Source organism: Enhydra lutris, unplaced genomic scaffold (genome assembly GCF_002288905.1).
Source record: "Enhydra lutris kenyoni isolate GAN:26980312 unplaced genomic scaffold, ASM228890v2 scaffoldscaffold13, whole genome shotgun sequence".
Lineage (NCBI taxonomy): Eukaryota > Metazoa > Chordata > Mammalia > Carnivora > Mustelidae > Enhydra > Enhydra lutris.
Window position 1 is genome coordinate 32,888,367 of NW_019154097.1, and position 16,604 is coordinate 32,904,970.

At 58.3% G+C, this 16,604-nt stretch overlaps 1 protein-coding gene across 11 annotated transcripts in view; it reads left to right on the forward strand.

The window, feature by feature from the left end:
• LOC111145697 (dynamin 1) overlaps positions 1 to 15,241 on the forward strand; it is a 45,535-nt gene extending 30,294 nt beyond the window's left edge. For 2 of the 11 annotated variants that reach the window (XM_022500810.1, XM_022500812.1), the window contains exons 12-22: positions 53 to 123; positions 294 to 345; positions 552 to 563; positions 3,142 to 3,255; positions 7,141 to 7,250; positions 7,891 to 8,002; positions 8,442 to 8,453; positions 8,807 to 8,977; positions 10,039 to 10,280; positions 10,648 to 10,863; positions 14,538 to 15,241. In XM_022500810.1, the coding sequence (XP_022356518.1) occupies positions 53 to 123; positions 294 to 345; positions 552 to 563; positions 3,142 to 3,255; positions 7,141 to 7,250; positions 7,891 to 8,002; positions 8,442 to 8,453; positions 8,807 to 8,977; positions 10,039 to 10,280; positions 10,648 to 10,863; positions 14,538 to 14,598 (1,173 nt within the window). In that variant the 3' untranslated portion in view covers positions 14,599 to 15,241. Of the gene's footprint in view, positions 1 to 52; positions 124 to 293; positions 346 to 551; positions 564 to 3,141; positions 3,256 to 7,140; positions 7,251 to 7,890; positions 8,015 to 8,441; positions 8,454 to 8,806; positions 8,978 to 10,038; positions 10,281 to 10,647; positions 10,864 to 12,960; positions 12,998 to 13,862; positions 14,001 to 14,537 lie in introns of those variants that run through there. The other 9 variants (XM_022500817.1, XM_022500819.1, XM_022500818.1 and 6 more) reach the window with 7 other exon arrangements.
• Positions 15,242 to 16,604: the final 1,363 nt, after the last annotated feature.

The window sequence follows — 16,604 nt, forward strand, 5'->3', positions numbered from 1 at the left end:
AAACCCTGCCATTTTTTTTTCCCCTTGCCTGCCAACATGTGTATCCTCGAAGGTCATGCTTCTCATCGACATTGAGCTGGCGTACATGAACACCAATCATGAGGACTTCATAGGCTTTGCCAAGTGAGTGCTCCCTAGGCAGAGAAGGCGACACCTCCTCTGTGTGTGCGTGTGTGTGTAGGACCCAGGCCTGCTAGGTTAACCCTCTGGGTCCAGTGCCCACTAAGCAGTGGCACTGAAGTTAGGCCTCTTGAGAGAAGAAATTCCGAGACCCTTCCCCCTCTCCCTGTCAGTGCTCAGCAGAGGAGCAACCAGATGAACAAGAAGAAGGCTTCAGGGAACCAGGTGAGTGAACCCCAGTGCCCCAGCCGGAGGGATGGAGGGTGCCGGATGGACGCCAAGCTCTGAGAGCCCCCCTCCCCCGAGGGGAAGGGTCCCACGGGGGCCAGGGAGCCTGTCAGCTGCCAGCCACAAGCCTCCCACTCTGCCTCAGTAACCCTCTCTCCTCTCTCCCGATGCTTCTCGTGGTTGCTATGGTTACCTCTTTGCAGGATGAGATTCTGGTGAGTACCAGGACTGGGGCTCTTGGCTTATGTAGTGAAGGGGAGGAAGGGGCCCATCTGTAGTGGGGAGCACAGGGGGCAGAAGGGCACTCTTTGGCTTGAGCTGCTTGCACACATCAGCACGTGGTGTCCACATGTGCTCGCAGTCCAGAGGCGAGGCCCAGTCATTCACAGAGTCCCATCAACCTGCGCATCAGCACGCATGAGCTTAGCACCTACTTCAGGCAGAGGAAGACCGTGTGGGCTGGGTGGGTGAAAATGGCTGGCAGTGGCACTCGGTAGGTCCTCCTCAGATATCTGTTGGATGGATGGATGGTTGGATGGATGGATGGATGGATGGATTTATGGATGGATGGTAGGTAACCATCTCTACCAGAGAGTTGAGTAAAGAGATGAATGAATGTCAAGAGAGAAGTCCCTCCTCACCCATTCTCTCCTTCCGATCTCTGTTGAAAACACCACTTCTCCCCCGACATGAGCCATTGTCTGGAATTTTCCAGAGGCCGCAGTTTCTTTATAACAATCTAGGTGTTTGTGTGACTATTGGCTTCATACCTATTTCTTTCTCAAACCCCATGAGGGGAAGGACTGGGTCTCTCTTGTCCGTCAGCAAATTCTCCGCCCTACAGGCCAGTGCCTGGCACATAGTAGGTGCTCAGTAGAACGAAGGCATTAATGAGTGTGATATCCCAGGGCAATTCAGTTCAGCAAACACTTGGTGGTGCCTATACTGGGCTGGCCCCCGGACAGGGGTCAGACTCCAGCCCTGCCCCCTGGGGACCTGAGTCTGCGGTCAGGACCCAGGTAGGGTGGGGGTTGGAGGGGTAGAGGTTCCTGGTGCAGGGGCTCTAGAAGGGTTTTTTGTTTTTTTGTTTTTTTGTTTTTAAGATTTTATTTATTTATTTCACAGACAGAGATCACAAGTAGGCAGAGAGAGAGAGAGAAGCAGGCCCCCTGCAGAGCAGAGAGCCTGATGCGGGGCTCGATCCCAGGACTCTGGGATCATGACCCGAGCTGAAGGCAGAGGATTCAACCCACTGAGCCACCCAGGCGCCCCTCTAGAAGGGGTTTTGACAGAGCTGGAGGCAGCCAAGGGAGGGCAAAGGCTGCAAGTCAGAGCAGGGAGTAGCTGACAAGGTCTGCTGATCAGATCTTGGGGTGCCAGGCCATGGTATTTGGACTGAGTTCCAAAGACAGTGACAAGACATTGAGGGGATCCTCACCAGACCTGGACAGAATGAGAGAGGCACCATGAGGCACCTGTCTGTCATGTTTCTGTGAATGGCAAAGGCAGCTGCTCAGTTTCTGATCCACTGTCGCTTGGGTTCTCTGCAAGGTCTGGGGGAGGCCAGAGGGTCAAGGAGGGCTCCAGGGGGGCTTCAAGGGTCTCAGAAGCAGGCCTGACTGCAGACAACATTCCTGCCAGCCCCAGGTTCCTCGTCCTCAGCTCTTCTCTGGATGCTCAGAGGAGCCAGGGATGTCAGGGCTGGGGGAGGGAGCTCTTTCTCTATGACCCACCCCGGGGGGTCTAGTCAGTGGCCTTGTCCTTGGAGCAGAATCTACAGGCCCTGTCTTTGGTGGTGGCTCAGGATGGTCTTGGGGACAGCTGCTTCCTGCTGTGGAAACAGATCTTTGCCTGTTACTCTGGGCTCCCCAGGGAGGAAGGAGCCTGTTCCATTCATGCTCAGCCCTTTACCCTGCTCCCACTCCCTACCACCCCACTCCTGTCCCTGCCTTGGGGCCAAAGACCCCTAGAACCCCACTACCATAGCACATGCCACAAATATTGATTGATTGATTGCTTACTGTCTGCCAAGCACACTGCAAAGTGCTGGGATATACCAGTGAGCAAGAGAGTTCATAATTTAACAAGACCAGCTGACATCAGCAGATAATCTCTCTCTATCTCTCTCTCTCTCTCTCTCTCTCACTCACACACACACACACACACACCCATACACACGCGCGCGCGCGCGCACAATTTTGAAATCTCACCCATTGTCATAGAAGAAGACTTAAGGGAGTTATAAAAGACTGCAAGACTATAATGGGGGTCCAGACATACTGGGGACTAAGGAGGGCCTGCCTGAGAATGGGACTTCTGAGCTGATACCCAGAGGGTGAAGAGGAATTTGGCAGACCAACAGGAGGGAAGTGCTTTCTAGGCAGAGACAGCAGCAGCACGTATAAAGTCCCTGAGGTCAGGAACAAGTCTTAGAATAAGGTGAATCTTAAGCTGAAAAGACATTCAGTGTTGTCTTGCCCAGTTGGCTCCCTAAACTCTGCTTGCACACTTTTAGAGGTGGGGAGCTCATCCGCTACCAAGGCTACCAGTCCCCTCCTCAGATGGCTCTGTCAGAAGGCTGTTTATCCTGAGCTAACCTCCGCCTTTCTCCATCTTCCAGTCTGTTCCCTTGTGGTTCAAACCACAGCAGGTCTGACCCACACCCTCCCTGCCCGGCCAGGCCTCCTAGAGCTAGAGGAGGGGTGGGATTTGGAGTGGCTTTCTTTGCCTATCCCATTGTCCACAGGGAGTCCTGTCCTCTGCCCACTGACCTCCTGCCCTCTCACCCTCCAGGTCATCCGGAAGGGCTGGCTAACCATCAATAATATTGGCATCATGAAGGGGGGCTCCAAGGAGTACTGGTTTGTGCTGACCGCTGAGAATCTGTCCTGGTACAAGGACGATGAGGTGAGTAAAGGGCCACTGGTCATCAAGGGCTTCGGCTGGGGCCAGAGTCAGGCTCAGACACTACCAAGGGCCTGAAGGAGACCGGGCCACCCAACGAACAGGGCTTTTCTTAAATCCCATCAGAGACCCTTGGGCAGAAGTGGGCGGCAAGGATCAGGCGCAGGCAATCCTGGGAGTCCTTCCAGGCTGGACAGAGAAGGTGGCTTGGCAGTAGCGGGGGGCCTGGGACTGAGCGCCCTGGAGAGGGTGGACAGGGGTGCTGGGCACCCCTCCCTGACCCCGCCAGCCCTGTGGCCTTCCTGTTTTCCTGCTCTAGGGTGTGCCGCCTCCCCCGTGGCCCCGCAGGCCTATGACACACACATATCCAGCTGCCAGACACCCTGTTAACCCCGGCACCCCTGTCCCCCAGACCCCAGCGGCGCAAGGGAGGTGCCCCAGGTGCCTCCAGGCCGAGGGGCCGGGACTGCTGGGGCCCCGCAGAGACTCCACACCAAACCCTTCCCTGCCCACAGGGGCACACAGAACCCCTGCCACTTCCCTCCCTCGCTGCCGGTCTCCTTTAAGAATGAGTCTATTTGGCTTCCACATCTGGATTCCAGAGGTGACCAGAGAGAATAGGGAGGGCTTGGGGTGTGTGTGGGGAGGGGACTTGTGGTAATGAACTCCAGCTGGCCACAGAGTGGGGGAGGGGACCTTCTTCCTGAGGAAGCTTTCAGAGGAGAGGGCACTCTCAGTGGGGAAGTGGGGCTGGGATGGGGGCTGTGATTTTGGTTTCTGAGCTCCCTCCCTGATCCCTGCCCCCTCCAAGTCGCCCTGGGCAAGCCCCCCTTCCCCATCTTGGGCTGGGCCCTCCCGTTGTCACTGGCTGGGACGCCAAGCCATCTGGACCTCATTACCCCAACCCTGGCCTCTCCCTGAGCATGGGGCCCCTGGAAGGGATGGAGTGTGAGGTGGTGTGACGTGGGTGGGGGGGTCGCTTCCTGCTCTGTTGCTCAGGCAGGCTGCCTAGACCCCTCGTGGGCTGGGGGTGCTGACTGCTGGGCCCAGAACTCCTGGTCCTCTTTTGTCGCAAGGTCCTCATGTGTTGGGCCAGGGGACAGTGTGGCCTGGGGCTGGGGGCTTCGCTGCCCGGGAATGTATCCAAGAGGGGCCCTGTTCTTGGGTGGCGGGGTCTTTTTGAGCTTCGTGTGTACATTGGGGTGGGGTCGTGTGTGGGGCGCAGTGGGGGTGGGCAGTGAGGGCCAGGAGGTGGGGTGTGTGAGGCTCATGGATGCTGTGGGGGGGCGTTGGAGGAGTGTTTGGGGTATAAGCATCTAGGTGTGGTCGGGAGAAGACTGCGCGTGCCTGGGCCCTGTGTGGAAGGGAGGGTGTATGGATGTGCTCAGGATGGAAGGACGGGAGCAAGCCGGTGTTCCCTGGTGAGGGTGTGTGTGTGCGCACACGTGTGTGCCCCTGGGATGTGCAAGTGTGCTGGGGGCATGAGTGTGTGGCTTGAGTTTGGGTGTGGGAATGTATATGCCTGAGTTGTCGGGGTGTGCATGTCGAGTTGTTGAGTGTGTGCATGTGTGTGTGTGTGTGTGATGTGAGTGGATTTTTGCACTAGACCAGCTTGCGGATGTGGAGGTGGTCTGGCCTGCAGAGAGAATGGTCTGTCCCCCTCTCTCCCCAGCCACCAGCCCTCTGGTCTTTGGGACTTGGGTGGCCCTCTGGGCAGACAGGCAGCTGCCCCTATCCCCAGTCCTCATTTGCCCCCCCTTCTTCTCAGGCTCCCTCCGCCACCCATCAGCACCCCCTTCCCGTCTCACAGCAGGGTGCCCCCTTCCCCCTGCACCTCCTCCCAGCACTCCCTTTGCGCGCCCCCCCCCACCCGCCAGCTCCCTGCCCCGTCTCCCGGTTCCGGTTCTGGGATGGTGGGTGGGGGTCGGTCCAGCTCTCCAGCGGCGGCGCCGAGGGTCTAACCCAGCCCAGCCTAACCAATGTGCAGACTACTGTACAATTTGGGAGTCCTGAACAGATAGTCTAAACACTGGGTAGACGGAGTGGAGGTGTCCTCTGGTGCATCCAGGCAGCGGTGTCTGTCCGTCGGGTGGGAGCTTCAGCCCCCTGTCCTGGAGATCCAAGGCCCCCAACCCCAGCCCAGCCAGCCCGTGGTCCCCTCTCTGCTCCCGACTCCCCTTCTGCCTCCTTTGACGTGGCAGGGGTGAGCGGGAGCTTCGGCTGGGAAGGAGGGGCCTGGGGAGGGGGCCGGCCAGCAGGAAGGGAGGGGTGGGGGGAGGAGGCCGCTCCTACCTAGAGTCCAACCCCAGAGCGCAGGGCGGGTGGTGACGGGGCCTCCCTCGAACGCTTCCAGATGTTCTCTGGCCGCGTGTGCAACTTCCTCCTCTCCTCCCCCAGCCGCCCTCTGGGGCTCCCGGCCACCCGCCTGGCATAAAGAAGGCTTTATGTGGCCGGATGGGCCAGGCGGGTGTGGGGGGGGGGGCGAAGGAGGTGGGCAGGATGGCGCCAGGACTGGGGAGCAGGGTCCTCCTCAACCCAGCACCCCCCCCCGCCCCTTCTCCCCGGCCCAACCTGAGATTCTGGATGAGCTTCATGCCCAAGACTTGAGTCCCTGAGATCTACACAGGCATCCCCCCGACCACAGCACAGGTCCTGGGGTGTGGGCATGCAGGGTACCAGCAGCAGAAACCCTTCTCCTCCTAGAGCCCCATCCAAGTGTGCACGCAGGCCTGGCTCCCATGTGCCCATCCAAGATACACAGATACATGTTTACAGCATGACCAGAGAAAACAGGACCAACACGTAAAAGAAAGGGGGCCTGGAACAAAGAAAATATGGGGAGGGTGAGCCAAAATATATGCCAAACTTTCTAGGGAGTGAGCTGTCTAGTTTGGCCTTATTGCTTCTTATGATAATGAGTTCCCTGTCACTGGGGGTGTGCAAATGGCAGGGGACCCATTCCTTGTCTGAGACAGGCATGTCTGTCCTCCCAGATGACTACAGATAAATTAAACGTGTTTGACGCATGCAACAAACCATCTGCGTATAAACACGTGTGCCCACAGTGTGCCCCCCAGGCACGCTCCATACAAACACAGATGTTTACAGTTGTCACACACACCTATGAGAGTGGGCACGCATCCACCTTGACACACAAACATGCTCACAAGGATCCATGGCCATGCTGGGCATCTCCTCGGGCACACATGTGCACACACACACCTGGGCAACACAGACGGGCACACATACACACGGGTCACAGGTCCATGCTCCGGCAGGCGTGTGTTTGCACAAGCACACAACTTCATACATGTTGCACACACAGACATACCATCTCCAGGCTTGTGCTGTGCCCCTGATTGCTAACACATGGACGGCCGGGGGCGGGTGGTGGGCTGAGCCAGCCCTTTGAAGCTGCTGGAGCTGGTGGCCCCCCCTCACTGTCTCCACAGTCAGGAAATGAAGTCAGCAGCTTAGCCAAAGCAGGTCTCCTTGGCCATGCGGGGGGCGAGAGAGGCTTGAGTGTGAAGTCCCTGCCAGGGGCTGGCCTGGATGGTATCCAGGGCTTGCTTGGGGTGGGACTGGGAGACCCCCTCAGTCTCGCCACCCTGCACTCTTGGGCTCTGGCACGTATGCAGAGGTGGTGGGAATGGCTTGAATGCCGTTGGGAACGAGAGACGCCCGGCAGGCCCCAGGCTCCATGGCCAGGCTTTCTTCAGACAGCACCCGTGCCGTGCATGGCACACAGGTGCCCCCGAAGCCCAGGGCCACTCTGGGGCCCCACAGCCCCAGCCTGCCCCGCCCCACCACATAGAAAACCCTCTTAGGTTGTGAGGAGTAGCAGGGAGCAGTGCTGACCTCGCCCATCACTCCCACCTCTCTCCACAGGAGAAAGAGAAGAAATACATGCTCTCCGTGGACAACCTGAAGCTACGGGATGTGGAGAAAGGGTTCATGTCAAGCAAACACATCTTTGCCCTCTTTAACACTGAGCAGAGGTGGGTCCCCAGACTTCAAGCCCCCAACCACCCTCAGAAAGGACAGGGACCTGCCCCGAGCCCCATGGCAAGTCATTCCTTTGACAAATATTTAGTTGGTCACTGGGTGAGCACCTGCTCTGCCAGGCCTGGGGATCAAAGAAGAACCCTTCAGGCCTGGTCCCCTTCTTGCTACTCAGTGTCCAGTCATGTCGGTAACAGTACCGCGCCTCTCCCCTCCTAGGCCAGGGCCGTCTCCTGCGGGCTTCCCCTTACTCGAGATGAGGGATCAGTAGAGCTTCCGTCAGAGAGGTCCCCAGGAAGGCAGGGGGAGCCAATGGGTACTGCATGGTCAGGGGTGCCCCTCTTATGAGGGCTCATCCCCCCACTTTTTAGTCCCTTTCTAATAGAACATTTGACTGCTAATTTCACTGAATCCTCACAATGACCCAGGGAAGCAGGAGCCATTTTATTAACCTATCTTCCAGGCGAGGAAACTGAATCTTGGAAGGAGAGGGGACTTGCCCAGGGTCACACAGCTGGGAAATGAGAAAGCCAGGCCTGGACCCCAGGCGTGATGCCTCCAATCTGTGCATGCCCTTAACCACCTGCATGAATGGGTTTCGCGCCTTCTCCCCTCCCCGCCTGCCCCATCCTGCAGGAATGTCTACAAGGATTATCGGCAGCTGGAGCTGGCCTGTGAGACACAGGAGGAGGTGGACAGCTGGAAGGCCTCCTTCCTGAGGGCTGGCGTGTATCCTGAGCGTGTTGGGGTGAGTGGTGGGGTGGCGGGGACAAGTGACTTCCCATAGGGGCCCTGGGTCACTATCCTCAGGAATGTCATGTCACGGTTCTGAGCGCTTCTGGGGCTCAGAAATAGCATGGATCCTCCCCTTACCTGCGCCGGCGTGGGATCAGAGTGAAGCCTTCCTCCTGTCCTCCAAAGCCGGTTTTTCGTGACCCTCTACCACAGATGGCACTTCCTGCATCCCCTTCATATCGCGGTGGCTTTTTGTGGCTACCTTCACTTTCCTCCTCTCTTTCACCGTGGCAATGTCTACAGTTGCCCTAGGGTTGGGGTAGAGTGCCCTGGGTTCACTTGCCTTTTCCTTTCTGTGTGTGTCTGCTTCGGCTGTGCTTGCTGGTGGCGGCGGCGGTGGTGGTGCCAATGCCGGTGTCATGACCTCTGTGGCTTTGGTGTGGGCCTCCCAGGACAAGGAGAAAGTGAGTGTCCCCCTCCCTCGCCCTCTACCAGGTGTCTCCAGCCTGGCAGCAGCTCTGGCCAGCTCTTTAGCATCAGGAATTGACCCTGGAAAGTCTTTCCTAATTGATGGACTGGGAAACTGAGGCAAATTCTAGGCACTGGACTGAGAGCCAAGATAAGGCTGAATGAGGGTCTGGGATCCTAAGAGGCACTGGGGTGGGTAGAGTGCAGACGCAGTATGTTTGGGGGAGCTGGTGTTTGTTCTATGTACGGCAGTGTTCCAGGCACCCTTGGAGGGGCCGAGACCCTGGGGGTGCCTGGAACCTGGCTGCGAGGGCCCCACCACCCTGATGCCCTCTCTTCTCAACGGCAGGCCAGTGAGACTGAGGAGAACGGCTCAGACAGTTTCATGCACTCCATGGACCCACAGCTAGAGCGGCAGGTGGAGACCATCCGGAACCTGGTGGACTCATACATGGCCATTGTGAACAAGACCGTACGGGACCTCATGCCGAAGACCATCATGCATCTCATGATCAACAATGTAGGTGCAAACCCTTCATGGCCGGGGGTGCTCTCTGGGGACCAGGGAGGCAGTGGCCAGGCTGGCCTGGGGGAGGCACAGCCAGTCCCTGGGGATCGGGTCTTGCGAGGTAGATATAGGTCCACACCAGAGCTGTCCAAAAGAAATATAATGTGAGCTTTGTACATTATATTGTAGAGTCACATACCCAAGTTGCTCCAAACATGCTTAAATGTTTCCCAAAAGGAACCAGGAATCACATCTTTAGGGAACCCCCAGACCATGTTTTGAAATGCACGCCCCGCAGAATGGCTTAATGAAAAAGCCTGGCCCCCAGAGAATGAAAACTGTGCTTGAATCCTGGTTTTGCCACAAATTCTGTTTGACTTTCAGTAAACCACCCTCTCTGAGCCTGTTTCCCTATATGTAAAAATATGGATAATAATAGAGTTGAGAAGTAAAGCATATATAAAGCAGAACAACATGGTGCCTGGCACATAGTAGGTGCTCAGCGTACGTTTGTAGCAAATAAGTGAGACACAGGCCTATGGCGTAAAAACCTCAGCGCCTCTCCATGAATATCCAGGACCAGGTCCAGGTAGCACCACGGAGAATAAGGAACATATTAACCCACCGCCTACACAGAGACACATTTCACCCAATCCAGGCAGGCACCACCTGACACGTGTTACTCAAGGGCTCAGAAAATTTTAAACTGGCATCTACCTTACTTTGGTCCCCTGGAGTGCACAAGTCCTTGGCAAAGGTGTAACTAACTACCCCATTTTATAGATAGGGAAACTGAGGCTGAGACAAAGCTGAGTAACTAGGTGTCCTCATTGCATGATAGGCCCGGAGTGCCTTCCCATATCTATGACCTTGGACAGGTCAGTTTTCCTCTCTGGACCAACTGAGAAAAGGGCAAGGAGGGAGACGGGGAAGCGGGGTGAGATGCCCGAGTTCAGGTGGTGGCAAAGCCAGGACCCGGGGAGCTCCCAGCCCAGCGTGCGGTCCTCGCGAGGGGCGGCCAGAGAGGTACAGGTGTCAGGTCCCAGCCCGTCCTTCTCTTCGCGTGCCCACAGACGAAGGAATTCATCTTCTCGGAGCTGCTGGCCAACCTGTACTCATGCGGGGACCAGAACACGCTGATGGAGGAGTCGGCGGAGCAGGCGCAGCGGCGCGACGAGATGCTGCGCATGTACCACGCACTGAAGGAGGCGCTCAGCATCATCGGCGATATCAACACGACCACTGTCAGCACGCCCATGCCCCCGCCCGTGGACGACTCCTGGCTGCAGGTGCAGAGCGTACCGGCCGGACGCAGGTACCAGGGCCGGCCCCCACGGCCCCAAAGCCCCCCAGCCCGGGGCCCGCGGGTGGAGGGCCGGGACCGGGCAGTGGCGCGCCCGCGTCACCGGAACGGCTCCCACCTGGAGCAGGGGGCGGGGCTTAGATATGGGCGGGGCTTGTCGCGGGGCGGGGCTTGCCGTGAAGCGCTGGCTGCGGGGCTGGGTGGAGCTGGAACTTTGGATCCACCGGAGGCGGGGCTTAAACTCCGGGAGCAAGTAGGATGCTGCGGGGCGGGGCTTCCGCGCATGGGCGTGGCCGGCGCTGGGCTGGGGCGGGGCCTCAGGGTGGGGCGGAGCAGCTCATCTCTCCCCTCCTTGTCTTCCGCGCCCTGTCGCACGCAGGTCACCCACGTCCAGCCCCACGCCGCAGCGCCGAGCCCCCGCCGTGCCCCCAGCCCGGCCCGGGTCGCGGGGCCCTGCTCCTGGGCCTCCGCCTGCTGGGTCCGCCCTGGGGGGGGCGCCCCCCGTGCCCTCCAGGCCGGGGGCTTCCCCTGACCCCTTCGGCCCTCCCCCCCAGGTGCCCTCGCGCCCCAACCGCGCCCCGCCCGGGGTCCCCAGGTGAGTAGGGACCGAATACGGCGGGAGAGACCACCGGGCGGGCGTAGCTGGGAGGGAGGTGTGGCCAGAACTGGCCCTCTCCATCCAGGGCGCTCCGACGTGGGTGCAGGAGCCACGGGACGAGTGGCCGAGGGCTTGCGGAGCCTGCCCCCCAGGGAGCGCTGAGTCCCGGAGGTGGTCCTTTCTGGGGAGGGGGCCGTGGGACTCATCCCACCTGCCCCCTTCTTTCCAGCACTTGCATGGCGCTTCCCTTCCTTTTCCCTCCTCTCTCCACACGTTGCATTCCTCCTCCTTTCTCCTGGCTCTCCTCTTCTCCATTCTGTTCTCAGTTCCTCTCTCCCAGCCCCTTGTGACCTACCTCAGGTCTGGGGAACTTTGAACCCAGATCCTCTCCAGATGTGGAGTTTTTCCACTTACATGCAGGGCTACTCTGAGTCCTGACTCTTTGAGCTGTCCCAGGGGGTGCCTGGCCTCTGGCCCACAGGAACAGAGGCCAGGCTCTGACTGACCAGCAAGGTGTGTGATGTGTGTGTGGGCGTGCACACGAGTGTGAGTGTAAGAATGGCATCCAGGCACGGACTAGGATACGGAGCAGCTGGGAAGGGGCCTGGAAGCCATGGGGCAGTCAATGGCTTTCTTCTATGGCTCTGCCTCTGGCCCTGCCTGGCCTGGACCAACATGGTGGGTGCTGGGCAGGAGTAGGTGAAGCCTGCCCCATTCCCAGAGATTTCCAAGGAAAAGGCTTCTGCTTCCTCCCCTGGATTTGCCTCTTGATTTATGACCCTTTTTCAAGGAAGCTCATTCTGATATCTCAGTCCCTGTTTCCACTGGCCACGTCCCTTGAGGAAGAACACATCAGACCAGTAGCATCTACTTGTGCTTCCAGATGGCTGGAGGGGTAGGGCCTAGCCTTCGTGGGTCTAGCCTCCATGAACCCCAAAGGAAGCCGAGATGGGACTTGCTTCCATGGAGATCTGATGACCAAAACAGATGGGGTAAAGCAGGCAGCGGGGTATTGGTCAAGAGCACGGGATTGGAGTCCAGAAGTTCTGGTTCATCGTAGGCTTTAGGCAAGTCACTTTCCCTTCCTGGCCCTCAGTTTCCCTCCTACCACATGGTATTTAACATTCTGCCTTTCTCCCAGGGCTGGTGTGAGGATCAAGGGAGACAGTGACTATAGAGAAGCTGCATGAATTGCAAATGTGGCCATAGGAACGCTTTGCTAACTTCCCTCGTGAGTTCAGATTCTTAAGGGTATTTGACATGCCCAGGTCTGCGCTGAGGGGTGACATATGGGAAGAGGAAGATTTGGCGCCTGCTCTAACTCCAGTCTTGGTAACACACGAGAAACACTTGGCAAGTCCCGGCCCTGCCTCGGGGAAGAGAACAGTCTGGGAAGCTTCAAGACAGATTGACCCGGGGGAGGACTGGGGGCTGATGGAGATAAGACTCAGGTGATGAGGAGTCAGGGACATCTGGGTATGGAGCGGCGGTATGGTGCGGGCGAAGGGTTAGCATGGAATGCATTGAGGAGAGCAGCTGGCCAGAGAAGAGCGAAGATAGGAGGAGGAAGAATAAGAAGAGGTTGCTCTGGGTACGGTGGGGCAGGCTGCAGAACCTTAAAAGGTCACAGAAGAGTTTATCTTCTTGGGACTCAATGCTGTGGGGACTAGTTAGCCATGGAAGGTTCTCGGGCAGAGAGATGGCCACTGGACCCTAAGAAAGCAAGCCCTGTCTCTTATGGGAACGTTGCAGGGGGCCTCTGAGCACGAGTGTGCAGGGAGCTGGTGCAAATGCCTCCTGTGTATGGGCGAGCTTCTGTGTTGTGACTCAGCCCACGCGTGTGCTTCAGTGTGCCGAGTGGTTGCATGCCCCAGATCCGTGCTGCACGCGCCGGCCAGTGAGGGTGCTGGGCAGCGGGAGGTGGAGGTGTGTGCGTGTTGTTCGTGGGCATGTGTGTCAGCGTGTGCATGCGGGGCCGTGGGGCCTCCCAGCATGTGTGTGCACGCCCGGGCGTGTGCGTGTGCGTGGCCCCGCCCCCAGGCCTGCCACCTCCGTGTGTGTGAACTGCCATGTTGATTTCGTGCTGTCTTTCAGAATCACTATCAGTGACCCCTGAGGAGCGTCAGCCACGGTAGGTGCACACACGCCTCTCTGCCCGCTGCATGAACGGTGTGTCTGCCCCCCGCTGCACCAGCTCCATACTGGGGGGCACACCTGGGACCTCAGAGCCAGGCTCCCCTCCCTCTCCCTCCTGCAGCTCCAGACTTATTCTTTCCTCTTTCTGTCCTCGCTGCCAGCTGGCTCTCTCACCTCCCTCACAGCGAGCCTCGGGACTCAGTGCCACTCACCTCCATGGCTGAGCCTGGGGAGCTCTTGGGACAGGCTCCGCGCCCAAGCTGGCAGTCACGGGTGCTCTCGGGAGCCATCAGAGAGGGCAGAGAGCTCATGGTTGATGGTGTAGAACCAGGGAATTTGGAGGGGCTTGTGCGTGGGTCGGACTTAGCCAGCCAGAGGCCTTGGAACTTCGTCCTGGGGGTCCCACACTCGCTCCCCAATCGGAGCTGTGCTGTTGGGGCAGGGCAGAGGAGGGCACGGCCGCACCTCCTCTTTCGTGCCGGCCGATGAGCAGCCATCGGGGGCGAAGGCTCTGGTTGGTTGCTGCTTTCTGAAAGCTATAGGGCCCTGGGCACAGCTCACAGGTGAGGCAGGGTCACACAGGCCGTCTCCCTCCCTCCTTGGTGTTGTCATGAAGGCATGACAAACAACAGTGTCCTCGGCCCCAGGTGAAGCACCATAGCTAGCCCACAGGCTCGTGGGTCCGGGGCCTGGTGCTCCTGGGGTGACCTATGCTTTTCGGCTAAGGGGACCACAGTGTCCGCCGACCTAGGCAAATCAGCTTCTCTGAGTCCCCACTCTGGCTGGGCTGCATAGTTACCCAGTGACCCACCTGCCACTCTGTCCCTGCCGCTGACTCTTGCCCTTCTGCTTTTCCCCAGCAGGAAGGGCCCAGCCTCACCTACGCGACCTGTGGTCCCCCGACCAGCTGAGGCTCCCCTCTTAGACTTATAAGCCTGTGGCCGCTGGCATCCAGCTTACCTGACCTCCCTGCCTCCCCAGGGTCCCTTCTGAGGACTCCGGGTTTTCTGCCTACCCAGAGGGGCCTCCAGTGCTCCCTCCAGCCATCCTTTTAGCTTTGCCCTCCTGGTTCAAACAGTGTTCTTTCTCCTCCTGTCTCCCTCCGTGAGGACTGGTGGCTGTGGCCTGGGGCTCGCGACCCCACACTTGGAGGCTAGGGATGGCTCTGGGCCAGTACGTTGGAAGACGGGTGGGGTGGGGGTAGAGGGAAGGCAGGGGGCGCCGAGCATGTGCCTGGAGCTGTGGGTGCACTGCCTGGTGGTGTATGAGAGACCAGCGTGCGTGGCAGGGGGAGCGCCACCCCGGCCTCCCCCCCCCCCCCAAGACCCCTGGGAAGCTGTGGCCCCCACCCACCTCCAAGTCCTCCCGCCTTCCCTTTCTCTCTCCTCCATTCCAGAGCCCTCGTCCACACCCTCAGCTTCATCTTTTCCCCCTACCTCCCCCCCCCCCCACCCCACCGGGCTTGGCTGCCCTTGCCTTACCACTTCTCTCCCTCCTTCTCTCCGTTCTCTCTTTGCTTTCTCTCCAACTGCCAGCCGATCGGGTCAGGCAAGTCCATCCCGTCCTGAGAGCCCCAGGCCCCCCTTCGACCTCTAACCAGATCCCTCTATTCCTCGGAGACCTCCCTTTCCAAGCCTGCCTGGACGGCTGTTCCGTGACTTAACAGTGGCTCCCCAGCCCCAAAGCCTCCCCCTTCATCTGTGACAGTCTGTTGTAGTGGTGAGCTGACACATCCAGGCGTGATGATGTGGTGAAAACTTGTGCCCCTCTGTGGTATTGCTCCTACCCCAATCTATAAATAACTATAAATACTCATATATATATATATACACACACACACACACACACACACACACGGCCGCCACAGCCTTGCCTCTAGTGTTGGCAATCAATCATCATGCTGTCTGTGAGGAGTCTTGTGGCCTAACCACCAGGGAACACTGTCACCCTGACATCCCCCTCTCCAAGGTGTGCCACCTCTGATGAGCCTCCCTGTCACGCCCCGCCTGTGGACAGCCACTTTTCCGTCCCTCCCCCACCCGAGCCCGGGGGGTGCTGTCCTGGAGGCTGTGTGGCTCTCTACCACCGGTCTTGCTGTCTCTTGGCTGAGAATAAAACCCATTTCTGGATGATGGGAAGCTGCCCTCTGTTGGTTTATGTTCTTTGTGGAGTTCAGGGGAAGGGGAAGGCTTAAACACTGGGACACAGGGGTGGGGAAGGGCCCAGCCGTTGCTAGGGTGCTGTAAGGAGTGGCGAAAAAAGGTCCCATCCTTTGCAAGCCCTATTGGGAAAGCACCTGGCAGGGCAGGGGGTGGGGGTTGCGGTTCAAGGGTTCTCATCCTGGGAAGCCAGCTCTGCTCACTGCAGGGCAGGGGCACCAACTCAGCCTGGAGGAAGGAAGGGGGCACTGGCACACACTGTGGATGGACAGGACCACAGGCCAGCAGAGGGGCAGGGTGATGGGACGGAAACTACCTGAACTGGAAGGCACCACTCTTGCGTGCTGGGACCCTGTTTTCCCTCCCCAGGATTAGATCAGGCTTCTGAGCCTCAGGGCCTCTGACCCTCTGGGCCATTAGGACAGCAGTGCCCCCTTAAGAGTCTCAGGGAAGGGCCTCTGGGATCCCCAGACCTCCCCCAGCAGCATGGGGGTGAGACAGGCCTGGCCCATCTCTAACAGCTCCGCTCAGATTCAGACACGCTGGGGCTTCACACAATCCGGAAGCCTGCCCTCTGCTGGCAGGATCTGCTCCCTGTCCCGTGCCCAACGTGCACACCCCAGCACCTGGTGGCCAGGGACTGGAAACAGGCACACGCAAGGCGGAGCAGTATGGCTAAATCCATTTATTTATTCCGAAATAAAAAGCAAACAGGAGTCGAATCACCTGGGCTAAACCCCGTCCCCGCCTCCTTATGGTCTTCCTTTGTCCTGTTATGCTATTAATAAATAAGTCTCCCCATTTCCTGGATACTGTTAACCTCTTGCCCATTTGTCAGCTCCAACCTCTATGATACAGGGGGTGTTGGGTCCCCAGGATATACAAAATATTACACAATTACAGTATAATACACTGAGGAGGGAGCCCACCCCACCACCAGCTTAGGGCTTTGCCTGGCCTCAGAGAGGCCCAGGAGAGTGCTGCCCAGTCGTCTAGCTGGACAGGGGGGGACTTGTGCCCCGAAGTGCCTCTGAATAGAGGATGCGTGAGCCCCTCTGAATGAGGACTGCTTGGTGGGGGTGAGGTGGTCACCAGGGAACCCCTGCTGCCCAAGAGAGGGAGCCTCCTAAATTAACTTACTGAGCCTCTGGCTCTGTGTTTTTCTGGAACCACGAAGAGTCCAGATATATACAGCTGTTGCCTCGGTGGCAAAGGGGGTCTGCACGTATTTCTCCCCATTAGGAGGCTTTTCTTTTCTTTTCTTTTTTTTTTTTTTTTTTTTTTAGGGGGCTTTTCATACCTATAAATAAACTATTTAACTTGCTGAGCCTCTGGCTCTTTGTTTTTCTGGAACCACGAAGAGTCCTGATATAAAGATACAGCTCTTGCCTAGGTGGCAAGGGGGTCTGCACCTATTTCTCCCCATTAGGGGGCTTTTCTTTT